General features: G+C 40.2%; 1 protein-coding gene across 2 annotated transcripts in view; it reads left to right on the top strand.

The window, feature by feature from the left end:
- Positions 1–16,045, top strand: part of KIF20B (kinesin family member 20B) — a 608,549-nt gene that overhangs the window by 353,016 nt on the left and 239,488 nt on the right. For both annotated transcript variants that reach the window (XM_078642920.1, XM_078642919.1), the window contains exons 21-22: positions 2,971–3,109; positions 13,079–13,201. In XM_078642920.1, coding sequence (XP_078499046.1) covers positions 2,971–3,109; positions 13,079–13,201 — 262 coding nt within the window. The remainder of the gene's footprint in view (positions 1–2,970; positions 3,110–13,078; positions 13,202–16,045) is intronic.

The raw sequence follows: 16,045 nt of genomic DNA, 5'->3' as shown, positions 1-16,045 counted from the left end.
CGTGTCATCTTGTCATTTTAAAGTGGTTTCTATTGATTCTCCTTTCCTTCACTCTAAAAGTGCTGCCTGTATTGCAGCTGAATAGACAGTTCTACCAGTATTATTTCAATGCCCACTGCATAGTCTTCTTAGGAGACCCGAGTCAATCTGAAGGTACACATACTTTGAACTTTTGTCCAGACAGAATTGGGGGGGGGGGCTGCATTTGTCAGACCAGCTGCTTTTTTTTTTTACATCTGCAAATAATGGTAATATCTGAATGGACCTTAAGATCCCCATTGCCACGTGGCAAATTTGTACCACATGCTGCTACACTCATTGAGACCAACCTCCCTCCTCCAACAGGGACAAGAGCAGATGCCATTCACAAGGCATGTTCATGTGACAGATCTTTGCAGAGTAGGTTTAAGGTTTCTCTCTCACATTTTACAGGCCACAAGAGTTTAAGATTTCATCAGAAAATTCTCTGCAGCCTGATGGCCCAGACCTAAGAATCCAATTTAACTTTTCACTTCCCTTTCTTGTTCTGCAAGTTATGAACGGGGAAGAGTCAGGATAAAGTTACGTTTATGGAAACTATTTCTATTAGGCTGTAGACTCTACAACCGCTACATCTTCCTATGATGGTTCAATACATCTTCTGGCCTTCCATGCTCACCTGGGTTATTTTCTTTTTATTCATCTAGGATTACCATGTCCCTCTCAATTTCCTTGCACTTTGCTGTACTACGGTTGAGTAGCATTCTTTACTCCTGAACCTTAACGTGGAGTTTCTTCGCCCAGATGTTGGGATTTGATTTATAGTTTCAATCCATCATCTAATCTGGATGGCCGATTTAAGCATATTTACTCTTGGTTTGGATGATCAGCCATTGCTTTTCATTTAATCTGCATTGCCTCAGAGAATTCTCGGAGAATGCTAAACTTCATATCCCTAACCTGATACTATTTGTTTTTCCTTCAAAATGGCCAGAGTTTTTTTATTTTTACTTTAGTAGGAATGAGTGCATGTTATTAAGGATGTCTCTTGGGAATGTCACACCTTTCCTAGGTCTTCCACTAGATCTGGCCATTCCATCTAGATCTTCACCAATTCTGCATCTTTCTTAAATGTTTGTCCCATTAGCCTTCATTGCTAAATGTCTGTACTCCTATGTTTTAAACTCTAATGCTGGCTTTATGGAAGGTTTTTCCAAATCCTCAAATTAATTTTTGGTCCTTTGCACATGAAACTCGAGATATGAATTCTGAATCATCCCATCAGGTATTTAAGGCCTTTGTTGGCAAGTGTAGCCTAATCCAAGCTAATTTAGTCTTTTTTGTCAAGTTAAGCCACATCAAAACACTGCTTCAGCCCTTTGTTAGGGTGCTTCCAGTTTAGTGCTCTGCTGCTTCCTCTTTATGATGGAAGGGCTTTTGATTCACAACTGGCATTATATTAGTTTATTTTTCATCGATGCTAGGACGTCACTCCGGACACAGTGACTAATTTCCGATCCCTCCCCCAATAGATGCTCTATACTTTCTGCCTGGCCCTGCCCACTGTACATGTTAATGAGTCATTCCTTAGATCACTATAAAACGACTATTATTTCTAATGGAAGTATATATCCACCTGCTTGTTTTTTCCAATGGCTCGGATTTTATTTTTTGTAGTAGTCTTTGCAACATTGCTTGCCATTTCTGTAGTAGGCTTAGTGTTGGGCATCTAATTATATGCAAGTTAGGCTAAAGTAAAATTAATTTTAGATCTTTTCAATATTTTTAGTGAATCACTCTACTTCCCCTGATTTAGCTAGTTAGCTACAGGGTGATCTTGTAAATTGCAACATGTGTGTGCAAACAAAAGATAAGTGAGTGTGACAAACCTATTTCTTTTTGAGTAATTCTCTTTCAAGAAAGTTTTCCGAGACGCACGCATTTTGCATTTCCAATAAATTGATAGCCAACAATTAACAACAAACTGTGTTTAAGTGTAATTCCTAAAATTTCTTTTATTGCCTGTTCAAACCTAGTTCTTGCTGGTTCATGCAGTATGGTCTGCTTGAAGAGGCAATACGTCTGTTTAAGACTGAGTCAGTTGATAGCTGTTCAGTGTTAACCTAATCTACTGTATGGCAGTTGAAGCAGGCCGTGGACATTAGTTGCTGCACTGTTCTTCTTTAGGAACCTGAACTGCATTTTAGACATTGGTCATAGTTACATTTTTGATGCATAGGCCATAGTAAGCGAACCATGGCTGCAGTATTCTACATGTGCCTGACTTTGACACTAGGCAGGCAGAGACCTTTCCAGAGGTCATTGCTTGCCAGAGTTCATCTTCTTCTTTCTATGGCCTAACGGACACTAAAAGCTTCTGCCCTCTAAAACAGAAGCTGAATTACTGTTAAAATCAACTAGAATATCCTATTAGTCGCAAAGGATGACTCTCCAATCACTCCCACCTACTACCTACTTATTTGTACAAAATAGGAAAGAGGCAAAAGAGAAATGGAATGGGGAGCAGCAGGTCCAGTAGTTTGCCTGGAAGAATCAGAGAAGAAATTCACAGAACAAGGGATGCAGTATAGAATTAATGAGCACATGCAATTAAGAGTGAGAAAGCAAGCCCACGGCAAGTTGTGTTATGCAGAATAGTGGCTGAACAGCCACATTTTTGGGTTGACGAAGTTCATATGAGCACGTCAGAAAAACGGATGGACACAGACTTGTCCAGCAACAGATTCCCTTGTCTTTCACATTGTTTTTCGTCCATTGCGCTCAATAGTGGTAGAGATGGTTTAGGAATTCTGATCCTATTCCTTGCTTCAGTTGGTTCATGCAGGCAGACACATGTTTGGTAAAATAAAGTACTAAGGGTAATTTGTGTGGCTTTCTCAAATAATGTAGTATTGAATTACTTAAACATTGATAGGATCCAGGTGCCCTAAGAGAACATTTACTATCCTAATTTCTGCTTGCTTTCTCTAGGTTACAGAAGGAACTCTCGGACAGCTGTGCTAGAGAACGTACTCTGGAATTAGACCTCGAAAGGAAGAAAGAGGACTATTCAGACCTTAAGGAGAAATTGGCTGATGCTAAAAAGCAAATCCAGCAGGTGGAGAAAGAGGTTAGTAAACTTGTTATGAGTCATTTGAGTTTAAATTCTAGTTGCTATGTAGTGTCTCCACTCTCCAAGTTATTCCCTTACTTTTTATTTTACCAATTTGAACATATTTCTGAATTCATGGAAATACTTATGTGAACAATCTTTCAAATTTCCTTTGATAAGTTTTTGAGTCAAGGATTCTTTCAATTTTTATGTGCTAATGCATAAACGGTGACTGTCTCTTAACCTGAGCCAGTATGTGCATGTCTGTCAATACTTTTTTATCAAAGATTTGATTTAAGCACAAAATCCTCTGAGTAATAGTGGTATTCTGGTCTTTAGCATAGATGCTATTTTATGAAACCTCAATATGCCTGTGTGAGTTTATTCCACATATTGGGGGAAACCTGCAGGCTTGAGAATATCCTCAGCTTTAATCAATGTAGAATGGCTCGATCAGACCTGGGGTATGATTACCCTGTCCATTCAAATGTATGCCATTTGCTTTGGTTCCAGGGCTGTCTGCTACATTTGTTATGGTCTCTAAAAAGAATTGGGGCTCCTCTTGGCCTTAGCAGTACAGTACCTTTATTTTTTCTTCTGTTTGTTAGTACAAAGCGTAGCAAATCATCCAGTCTTGTTTTTTAAAAAACTTGCTGTAAATTTATTTTAACCTTGTTTACGCCTGTCTTTGAACTTCCTTCCTTTCCTTCAAGGGCTTTGATATTTTTTTCTATCCTGTAAAGTAGGAGTCTGAACTTGGAATCTGCAGTTATTAGAAATAAACCACATGACTGTCAGCTTACATGATTTTACCTTCCAGAGAACCTCCTGCCAGTTGTTTTCATAAGCCTGTTTCCTACCTTAATATTTTCGCCCATCACTCCAATTCATTCTTCAAGACAAACCTAGTGTTACCCCAAAATCACCACCTTCATCCTTTCTGTTTTTTTGAACAATACATAACATATTAAAAAGCTTGAAATCTCCTGGGCTATATTCCAGGTTCTTTAATCAAACATTTTCTATCCAGAATGTTCAATAATCACTTTGGCTTTGTCGCAAAGGCCTTGTTAGACCTGGCAGCCTTAGGGAGGTCTTCCTCCCCAACTTTTTGCCTTTCTCCTCCACTGTTTCTAATCTCATTTTTGCTGGCATTAAAACTTTACTGCTGCTAACCAGTGCTAAAGTGCATGTACTCTCTCCCTAAAACATGGTAATATTGGCTTTCACCAAATTAGCATATTTAAGTTACTTATACATTACTAGTAAAGTGCACTACATGCGCCTAGGGCCTTTGAATTAAATGCTACTAGTGGGCCTTCAGCACTTATTGCGCCACCCACTTAAGTAGCCCTCTAACCAAGGCGCAGGCCTGCCATTTCAGAGCCTGTGTGTGCTGTTTACGCTGCCATTCCAACCTGGCACAAACCTTCCCTTTTTATACATATAGGCCACTGCTAAGGTAGGTGCTAGCCCACCCAGAGAACAAGGTGCAATGTATTTTAAAGGCAGGAATATTTACATGTTCTGGTAGTGAAACCCTCCAATTAGTTGTTCACTACTGCAGGCCTATAACCCCTATTGGGTGAAATTGAGATTTCACTTTTATATTTTAAAAATGAAATTCTCCATTGTAAAGGGACTTCTCTTGTATGGGATTTCCGTGTATAGTCATACGCACTTGAATAGTCCTGCCCACCTGCGGGGACTCAGTAGCACTTTCTTCTTAAGTTGTCATCTTTCGCCTTTCTTCGGGAAGCCCTGCATAGACACTTGAGAGAGACAATAATGCAGCCTAACTAACTAGGCTACACTGGCCATTACTTCATCTTGAAGTGAAGAAAGACAGCCAGTAACTTTAAATTTCACAATTTATGGAGTCTATTACAAATAGAAAACTCCCTTTAACAAAACTTCCTTTTTACATGATAGAAATGAAAGGGTAGGACAGAGAAGCCCCCATAGGCTGCCATTATATGTCTCAAAATGGACACCGTTCTTTAAGAGTTTCCAGAGACCACCAGTATCCCATGATGCACAACCAGTGGCAGTTGCTTCAGTTCTTTTTGAAGGCTCTTGTTAGCTAGAGCACTGACCTCTACCAATTTTGGTATTTGTCTTTAAATATCACTTCAGAATTGACTTGTATTAGTTTCACTCAACTTCTTTTTTTCTTTCTCTTCCCTTTGCTGTCTTTTTGTGACAGAAATTCCACAGTTTTTCAGTCACAATCCCATCCCTTTTTGACCAGTGTCCAGACTGTGGAAGAAAGAAGGCCAAAACTGACTCAGTGTGTATTATTTGCCTGCTTGCTTCTCATGTTAGTGATGACTGTCCCATATGTAAAACCTTTTCCAGGCGCACCCTGCGTGACCTGGAGAAGGTTTGGTTTCAAGGTTTGGAAGACAGTAGAAAACAGCAGACAAGGTCATCAGGTGGGACTTCTGGGCGAGGAGAGGGTCAGTCCTCTACCAAACCCTGTCTTCAGCCGCTGGGCGGCTCCCCAGACGAAGGGCTGAAAAATGGTGTCAGTCCCGGTCTACATCGGAGACTATGACGACGTTTAGGGCAAGTATGGCGGGAGTCGAAATGATGGCGACGTTCCACGTCGAGGAGACGATTGGCGAGGGAGGTGGAAGCAAGGGTGAGACACTCTTGTTCAGAGGTCGCCATCTAAGACTTTATCAGGCAGGCAAAGAATACACACTCTGTGAGAGTCAGATTTGGCCTTCTTTTGTCCACAGTCTGGACACTTGTCAAGTAGGGATGGCATTTTGACTGAAACTGTGGAATGTCTGTCAGAAAAAGACAGCAAAGGGAAGAGAGAGACCAAAGTCGCAGAGTGAAACTAATAAAAGTCCATTCTGAAGTGATTTTTGCAGACAAATACCAGTCGTTTTTAATTTACAGGCCCTGGGCACATTTAGTGCACTTTACTAGGGATGTATAAGGAAATTAAGTATGCCAGTTGTGGATATTTCAATCAAACCATGTTTAGGGAGTGGGCACATGCACTTTAGCACTGGTTGGCAGTGGTAAGGTGCCCAGTGTCCTAAAACCAGTACAACGAGATCAGCAAAATTGGAGGTAAGCAGGCAAAAAAAGTTCAGAGGTAGACCTCCCTAAGGCTGACCGGTCTAGCAAGCGCTGATTACTATCTATTCTTTAAAAATTCATAACTCAAGTTCTACTTATCTGATTTTTGTTGTTTGGTCGTTTTTTTTAATTAAATTAAGTGCACGTATTCTAACCTGGTGCTTTCCAATTTGCATTAATTCCGCGAGGCCCTGAAAACGTTGCTTTATAGTAATTAGTCTTGTCTGAGATCTAAAAGGCCTCAGAGTAGCTATGCACTATGAGGCTCCTAGAATAGAATGGGAGTTTCCTATCTGAGGTGATATGATGGGCAAAAACAACAATGGACTGGACATCAGCCTGATTACATTTGGCTGAGATTAATTCATGTATTTCAGTCACCACTTTGTTATGCTTTCCTCAGTGCGACGTCTTAAGTGTGACTGGTATAGCTAAGCGTTTCTCCAATACTAATAAGAATATATTTGAAATGTATGGCAAATATTTCCTGAAGGCTACATGACTTGTTTAACTCGCAAATGGAAGTCCAATAGCTTTAGTATGTTTCCCTTCTATTTTTATTTGTAACTGGAATGTTGACATCTGGTCTTGGGATTGCTAACCAAGGCTTTCATGTTTAGCTAAAATGGAAGGACATTGTCTTCTCCATTAACCACCAATAAAGTAAGCCTGATATAAATTCTTGTCCAAGCTCTGGCATGTCACTGTAAAATTGTGAAGTGTTAATAAATAGCCCCGTGTATGAAAACAGGATAGCCTGCCCTGTTTGTTTGGACAAGTTATGGAAACGGAATAATACTTTTCAAAAGTCTGGAAGTATTTCAGTCATGACGCTGTGCTGCAGCAATCCCGTCACAATCAGACACATTTAATTGAACTATTGAATATGATGTAAAAGTTGATCAGTACGATCGGCTCTAAAATGATGTTTTATTTCATTTGACTTTAAGAGAGCAAAACTTCAATCAGATATTAATTAATCCATTAGTTTTGGTGCTTATGAGAGCTGGAAGCTGTTAGCTGCTGAGCTGAGTACAGTCATGTTTGTTTTTCAAACCTGCCTAACCCTTTTGCCAGTGATGACTTCTAATTACCCAATCTCCTAGGAGGCCCTACCTACACATAGGCTTGTAATGGAGCATGCACAATGCCCAAGAGGAGGGAGGAAGGGGTTTACCTTGACATTTTTCAGTGACTGTCCCTATTGGTCCCCATCTTACTCAAAACAAGGTCTTCATTTTTCTGGCCTGGCACTCTGATATATTTAGACTTGCATCTGCTGCAAATCTTGTCTGCTTGGAGTAATTACTTTTGACATCCGGGGTGACTATGTCAAATCCTGGAATCTGACAAAGCTGATGATCAGTGGTAACCTGTACTAAGGGTATTGGATAACTGTCTCTCAATTGTAGTTGATTACCTCACTTCCTTGGGGCATTGAATCTAAGAGGATCAGGCAGAAACGTATCTTTTCTTTTTGCTTGTTATGACTAAATGCACCGGATGCCCCTTAAGATAAACTAACAGCAGACATAACCTTGGTGTTGTGGTCGCCTGCACAGGCAACATCAATGTGTTTTACCGACTTAATGGACTCGAGCTTCAGGCGATGGTGTCAAATGATACCCTGTGAGATAGCCCCTTCCAATGAGTGTTGATTGGATGGATGAAGTGGTGAGACCTTTGAATACAGAGGTTGTTATACAAATCTTCATGAATGGGAATAACTTGTATTTACAGATGGGTCCCGGCTTGCTAGAGCTATGTGAAAGGAGGTAGGATTTTTGGACTTAAAGCTGATCAATAGAGAAAAGTTGCAACAAAGCTGTTGTCAGATATGTCTCACTGTGCCAACTAAGGCTTTTGCCCATCCGCACTTCTAATACAGAAGCTTTATTAACCTGAGTAGGTTAAGATTCTTGTGAAGAGGGAGGGTGTTAAATTTGGACAAGTGAGTTCTTCACATTGTCCAGTATCACTACATACTGTGATTCCTTCGTGTGCCTATTGCCTGTAACCACCCCTTCTTATGCTCTGATTTGAGACTTATTTTCCAAGAAAGACTGAGTGAATTCTGTGCAGAGTGGGGATTGGGATCCTATTCACAGCATGTCCCATGTAAGATCTCAGATTTCCGAATAAACTAATCAAAATTTGGAAAAATCACGAGTATTATAGTACTGATGTTGCATGCACTTGCTTTGCATTTGCTTATTTAGGAATTTTTTACAGCTTCTGAACGTGTGGTCTTGCAACCGCTTTACGGTGTTGAGTAATTCCCAGTGAGATCATAATCTTGTCAAAGTATCTTCTACTTGCAGTCAGGCCCATCATAGAATGGAGAGATCTGAGGTTGCAGGTTTGGCTTGATGGGTTTGTGACTAGTTTAGCAGACATACAGCCATATCTTCTCTGAATAGGGTATTGTAGGTACTGAGATGTTGAAGGAAGTTCCTTTGAAGTAGATATCTGCTTCCAGACACCAATGTCAGGTTGCCACCAGCATGGTCTCATATTTGTTGCTGCTGGAATGCCCTACCTACTTACTGATTTTTCTTTTGGACTAATTTCAGGGAAGCCTTTTTCATAGTAATGACCATCAAAGCAGCGCACATACAGAAGAAGGAACCATATCCACATTTTCATATCAGGACTATTGACTTATCTAGCCATTTTCCCTTTTTTGACACAGAAGCACCCATCTCTCTTCGCCCTGCTTGATACTTCTTAATTTTCTATAGTACTAGCCCAAACCCTACAACTCCTGTGAACGCCTATTCTCCAGAGATGGTACACAACAGTTAAGACAGTTGCTCTTTTCAACCCGTTTCAATCCTTTGTATACATACTTTATTTTCACCACTGGATTCATGGATTTCTGCACTTCACTGGTACTTCAAACCACATGTATTATATTTGCAGTGGGAAAATTAAATCTCCATGGGACCAGTAAAGAGGGAATCTTTTGAGTATGAAATCGCTTCATCTCAACTGAACAAACATCTTTATTTTTTTTATAACTGGACAATCTCCTGTACGTACAGCTGTTCAAACTTGTACACTTTGGCAGCTCTAGTCACCAGTGTCTCTCTCTGTGAGTGGAGAGCTAACTTGAGGATCTTTTTGTAAGTGGATTAGGGAGACTAAACCTTATTCTGCATGAACAGCAAGCCCTTGTTCAGGTTGAATGCTTTTCTCTTAGATATGAAAGACCTAGCATTTGATGTTGTGACTGACAGTAATATATCCATTTATTATAATATTCATGAATGAAAGCTATACAAAGAGGTGGAGCTGGCAATCTTTTCCCATTGTATTGATTTGATGGGGTCTTGAGATGCTTTGCTTTACCTTTGGCACCTGGGGACTATTTTGACTACATGATTGACATATTTGAAGTTTGGCCTGTACTGGAGGTGTTGGTTAAGTTGTGTAGGATTTGGCGATGCGCTCTAAACCTGAAGTGGCATCAGCGGCACACTTAAACGTGTGGTTTTGTGGAGATTGTTAGACTAGATATAGTTGCCGAGTGCACACATACCATCTTTGTCATCAACTAGAAATCACTATTGGATCCAGAACACTGCAACAAGATGACTAATTCCCCTCTACTCAATAGAACGCGTTGCTCAAATGCCTTAAGGATTGGATTGACTTCTGATAGCAAGACGCTCAGCTTTAAAGCACTAAGTATAGTAAATAAGGCGCTCCATAGCTGTTGCTTACAATACCTACAAATAAAGGGCCCTTGATACTCCCAAAACACATAAGATTACCACCGCCCTTGGCTATTCCTGTGTATTAGAAAAAGTTAATCGATGAACCTCATCAAGAATCTGGAATTTCTTACCACCATAATTATTGATCACATGAGATCGCATACAATTTAGGAAGGATGGGAACACTTGGCTATCCCTGATATAAATGATAATAATTGAACTGCTGTGCTCAACACCGAATGACCCAGGAGGCCATATTTGAACACACTGCTCATTGAGTGCCAAGAGTGATGAAAGTCTTAGTAAACAGCAAGGTTATCCTCAGATAGCTGAATGCCCCAAAAGCAGGTCGCGAAACAAACCACGGGGGAGCCCATAGACCCAGTTGGGACTGGAGTAAATAGTGATATCTGCAACATTGTCTCAACAGGTATTAGTAAAGAAGTAGTTGTACACTTAATGAAAATACAAAGGGAAGTACCAAACATATTACTATGTTTATATAAACCTCTCACAATACAAAATAATGAAGAGCAGCATCAACATTTCTCAAAAATAGGTGCAGTGAATATAGCAAAGTGAACAGTTAGTGCTCGAGAACCAGTGCCTATATATGGCGCATGTGAAGCACAATGAAAAACAAATAAAAGCAGCGTGTTAGAGAATTACATAAGTTCTTAGTACATGAGTCATAGATAAAACAAATTTAAATGATCATGTAACAAGTCAACAAGGCAAATATTTGCTGCCTCAAGTGTCAACAGTGTTTCGACCCCAATTATTAAGGGTCATCGTAAAGACAATAATGCTCGTAGATAATGTAGTGCTGATCAAGAGTAAAAAAAAAAAATGTTTATAAAGCTGTGATAAGAATGGGGCAACAGCATTCAGTGATCCACTTACTACTAGATCAACTCAATCCTAATTAATAAAATTCAAGCTGGCAGTCTGGCACCTTGCTCCTCGAAGCCCGCAAACTCCTCAGGGTTCATTGCTCGGCACCACTCCAACGCATACATGATCCCTCTGGCCAATGTTATCTGTGCACACAAAATCAACATACTCTTCTATGCCAATGACACGCAGGCAGTATGCTCCCTCTTGGACATGACCCCCAATACAAGAAACTAGTTAACCGCCTGCATGACAGAAGTATCTGAGTGAAAGCCAACTGTCCCCAGATCAACACCAACAAGAAAAGAAGTGATCTACGGCAAGAATACTTTGCCATGGGACTCCAATTGGTGTCTGGCCACACTTAGTCCCACACCTAGCATCCACGCCAGTATCATCATCGACAGCAAACTGGACATGACTGCACAAGTCAACACTGTTGCTACATCTTGCTTCCACACCCTGAAGATGCTGAGGAAGATCTTCAAATGGCTCCCAAGCAACATCAGAACAAGCACCAGTAATGCAATATGTCTCACATTTACGCAAGTTTGAGCTATTGGCATTGTAAATGACAATGACTTTTATTTGTGTGTTGGTTTTTAAAACATAAATAAAAGGCATTGTCATTTACAATGCCAATAGCTTAACTTCTCGCAAATGCGAGACCTATTGCATTCCAAATGCTTGAGGCAATCGCTGTATTGCCGCCTTCGGTCTCCCACATCCCTTGAAGAGCTTCCCGTTTGCTACGAGTTAAATAAACAAGCCAGTGGTCACAACTGTGCACGAGAGACCCTCCTGCAGTAAGAGAAATTCATTAAAGAAAATAGTGCTTACAGACTAAAGAGTAAAAGTAAAAGGATGTCTCATGGAAGGTTACAAATGAAGACATGGTGATACTAAGGAGGGACTAACAAGCCTAATAGCAAATCAGAAGCCAGCATTTACGAAGGATGATGACTCAAGCCAATGACCAATATGGGCAGAAAGTGTGCGGGACTTCAAGTACATACTCCAATACAGGATGGCTCGCAGCGCAGGTGCTGCCAAGGTTCAACCTAAAAATGGTCACTCGTACCCTAGTCAACAGCATGTTGGACTACAGGAACACCTCCTATGCTGGGATCACCAAGCAATTCACCAGAAGACTAAAAACTATCCAGAAGTCAGCAGCCAGACTACTCCTCAACCTCCCACACACAACTTTTATCACACACCACCTCAGGGAGCTCCACTGGCTCCCGATATACTTACTCATTTCAAGCTCCACACACAGATGCACACAGCACTAAACAACTTATGCCCACTTACATGAAGTCCAATATCCTCTCACCAATCACACAGACACCTCTGCTCCACAGGACTCCTAGCACACACATACCACGCAGAACCAGATCAAGAGGACAGGTAGTCCTTAACTTCGTTCCTAAAGCATGGAACAATGTCCTACTCCTGTCTTATTAGATTCCACAAGAAGCGGAAAACCTGGCTTTTCAATTAATCTTCCTACCCTATGCAAGGATAGGCGCACACACCTGCTCAGCGCCACAATAGCCTTGCAGTGATATTGCACTTTACAAATACACATATAATAGCCACCCAGAATGAATTTGATCATAAGCTTCTAATCCTAATTGTGCACGGTTTTATAAAGGATTCCTTTATTTTTCAATTCGTTTTTTTATGTATGCGTCCTTAGTTTTAGCATTTCCTTTATTTGCTTTGTTACACTATTATTTGCCTGATTTTAAATGTGTTTACATGTCTTTTTTTGTACCTCATCCCATTATGCATGAGCTTGGCCATGCCAGGGTACAGGTAGCTAAGGTCCCGTGATTTCTGCCTGTGTTTAGCAGTGTACTGATGTTAATCCCTGTGTTACCTTTGGTACTTTCAGCCCACTTCCATTACAGCCTCACTTTTAGCAACTGCTTCTATCGTCTGCTGACAATGTAGATCAGGAAAAGCTTTCCAGTGAATGTTTTGGAGGGTTAAAGCAAGTGATATGTTTAACTGGTTTGGCACATTTTGTGACTTCTAAGGAGAATGCTTGCCCCAGATGATTGCCAAGGTGCCACTTTTGGTAGAATATAGCCTTAAGGAGTGAGGGCCAGTGTTACTGTGTCTTTCAAACTCCATTTATCAAAGACTTAATTAAACTCCCAAATGCCTTCTTTCTCTTCCTTTCAAGGTTAATGAACCTCGTTAATGCAAAATGTTCCCATTGAAAAACAAATTGTATTTTCTTTTGTAATAATCTGTTTTTTCCCTTCAGGTATCCACCATGCGTGAACAAAAGAAAATTATGTCCAACAAAATAAATGAGTTTGAAAAGGTTAAAAACCAGATGTCTTTGGATTCAGATATGAAACAAAGAACAATCCAGCTACTTAAAAAGGTATTGATTTTAATTAGTGTTTTAATTAATCCCAGTTATAACTTTCTGCTTCACAAAATGTGCGACACTTTCAAGGAGGCATTTATGTTCAAATTCAAACCCTCATCCCTGTTTCTGCACACAATTTAAATCTTTGCTCTTTTATTGTTTAAAATGATGTGTGGAAGTCTTACATGACATGAATGTTATTTATTTGTTATTATTATTCAGTGGTGTTCTTGGACTTCTACAGTTTTGTATGTCTTTTAAAAAGTGTAATTTGTATATTGAAATCCATCAATAGAAATCTGTTCCATCCCTTGCATAAGCCCATTTATGATACTACAGTAAAATGTAATGCCATTGAGTGATACATTTAGTCAAATGGTCAAACATGTTAAAACCAGCAGCTTTCATAACATGATTGTCTCTATTTCTCAGAACAAAAATTGCATTAGTCAGGGAGGGTTTTAATTAATCAACATGCCCATAGCATTTTTAAGGCATTTAAAAAATAGATCCAATTTTTTTCACAAAAACCAAGTATTTAGTCACTACAGCACACTTCTTTATAGTCTTCTCCTAATAGAGGCTGCTTTTTATTTTAGCAGCACTGTGCCCTTGCTGTGGCATCGTGTATTTTGAATCTGGACCGAACCTGGTTCTGCGATTTCGGATGATTCTTTTTGTACAGTTATTTGGTTAGTAGAGACTCATTCACTGCGTGCTTTGCTAAAGAGCTGTGTTGATTATTGTGAAAGTAAATTGCGTTCAGTTCCGATAAAAATCTTAGTAGTATGTTATGTAAGAATGAATGAGCTGATGGATAGTGGCACTTTTTCCTTGAGCTATGTTAGACCTGGCATCTTTGGTTTGGTTCTTCCCTAGCTTTCCTCCTCCTGTTTTGCTGGTTTAGGACTCTGCACAGCTTACCACTGCCTTCTCCCTAAAACATGGAAGAACTGGCTTTACAACCAATTGGACTACTTAATTTACTTGTAAGTCCCTGGTAAAGTGGCACTACATGTGCCCAGGGCCTATATATTTTATGATACTAGTGGGTCTGCGGTGCTAATTGTGCCACCCACTTAAGTGACTCTTTAAACATCTCAGGCCTGCCATTGCAACCTGTGTGTGAAGTTGTAAACTGCAATTTTGACCTAGCAAAATAAACCTTTTGCCAGGCCTAAATCTTCCTTTTAATACATAGAAGTCACCCCTGTGGTATGTCCTGAACAGGCCAGAGGGCCGGGTGCAGTGTATTTAAAAATGAAGACCTATACTTTTAAGTTTACATGTCTTGGTAGTGAAAAACTCATTAGTTCATTTATTACTACTGCAACTTCTACCTTTCCCAAACGATAACATTGGATTTACCTTATAACATGTAATAAGCTGCATCTTCCAATTGGGAGCAGGTAGACGGGTTGAGTTTGTTGTCTAAAGAATTGTTATTAAAAGCTCTCGTTAGTGGTAAAGTCGGATTTTCTTTATCACAATGTTGAAAATGCCAATATTAGAAAGTTGGAATTTTCTTGTCCTAACCATATTGTGCCTACAGCCTGATCCTGGGTAACATGACTAGGTGCAGCTGGCAGTTGGTTTTTGTGTTTTGCTCCCAGGTAGTGAGAGAAAGGGAAAATGAGTTTGCAGAATGGGCAACTGTGTTAACGAGGGGGAGGAGCAATTACCTACCATACTTGCACATCCTAAAGGTCTTGCCTGAGAACTCATGAAGGGTTTGTCACTAGTCTTTCTTGACCCCAGGCAAGCTAGTGCCAGGGCAGGGATGAAGGGGGTGCCTGGCGCCTTAGGGGGTTGAAACCTCTAGAAGATTCCTCCACTTCAAAGTGGACACTAGGTATAAATATTGGACTCTTAGACACAACTATTCAGTACACTTCTGGACCTGTGGAGTATGTGAAGGAGTGCTGTGCTGCTGAAAGAACTGCCACTCTGCTGCCCTATTTGACTGACCTGCTGCCCAGGCAGGGTGAGAAGAACTGTATCTGCATCTCTAAACCTAGGATCCCTAATGTCTCTGTGTCTCTATCTTCTCTGTGTTTTGTAGTCTGTATCCTTTGGTGGAAAGCATTATTGGACCATTGGGTGCATGTGCTGTATGTGTACTGATTGGGTGGTTGTGCGGCATGTCTTAGGTTTGGGTGAAATTTGCAATAGACAACTAGGCATCAAACCTGAGGGGTGTTGATTGTATTGTTAGAGTATTTTGTTAAGTAAGGCCTGTTGCCACAGCTATGTTGTACTCTGTCAAAGAAAGCAGAAACATGCAGCTTCTAGACTCAATGGTGCACAACTTTGTGACCAAGCATAAAAGATAAAATAATGGGGCACAACAGAGGAGAGCTTATAATATTATAATTTATTTAGATTTGAGTGTTTATTCGATCAATTCAATTATGATCGGTGTCTGTTGTACTTAGTCCTAGCAGATATTGTTTGGTCAGCATGGAAAAAGGAATGCAAATTGTATTTCTTTATATGCTATATTTTGGTGGGATGTAGTACGATGGAAGAAGCTAAAATTATACCTTGCTAATGAGCCCTAATAAGGGTGCGACCTGTACTGGGGGTTGCTTGTGTTCCGAATCTGTGATGACCTGGCCTAGCAGTTTGGGCTGAGCTGTTTCCATTGGAGCAGGGCCAAGGTTCATTTGCATATGGCTGGGTCCAAACTGAGGTTGTATGTTATGCAAAATAAATATGAACTGAGATACAGCCTGAATAATTACCTCTGGCGGCGATTAATTCAAACATTCCACCCATCACTTTATGTATACTTTAGTAAACTTTCTAAAAGTGGCATTATCAGCATAGGAACTTCAAACCCACCTTTACCATTAA

This window comes from Lissotriton helveticus, chromosome 5_1, assembly GCF_964261635.1.
Source record: "Lissotriton helveticus chromosome 5_1, aLisHel1.1, whole genome shotgun sequence".
NCBI classification, from domain to species: Eukaryota; Metazoa; Chordata; class Amphibia; order Caudata; family Salamandridae; genus Lissotriton; species Lissotriton helveticus.
The sequence above is the reverse complement of the archived record's forward strand: the minus strand, read 5'-3'. Positions and strand labels throughout refer to the sequence as shown.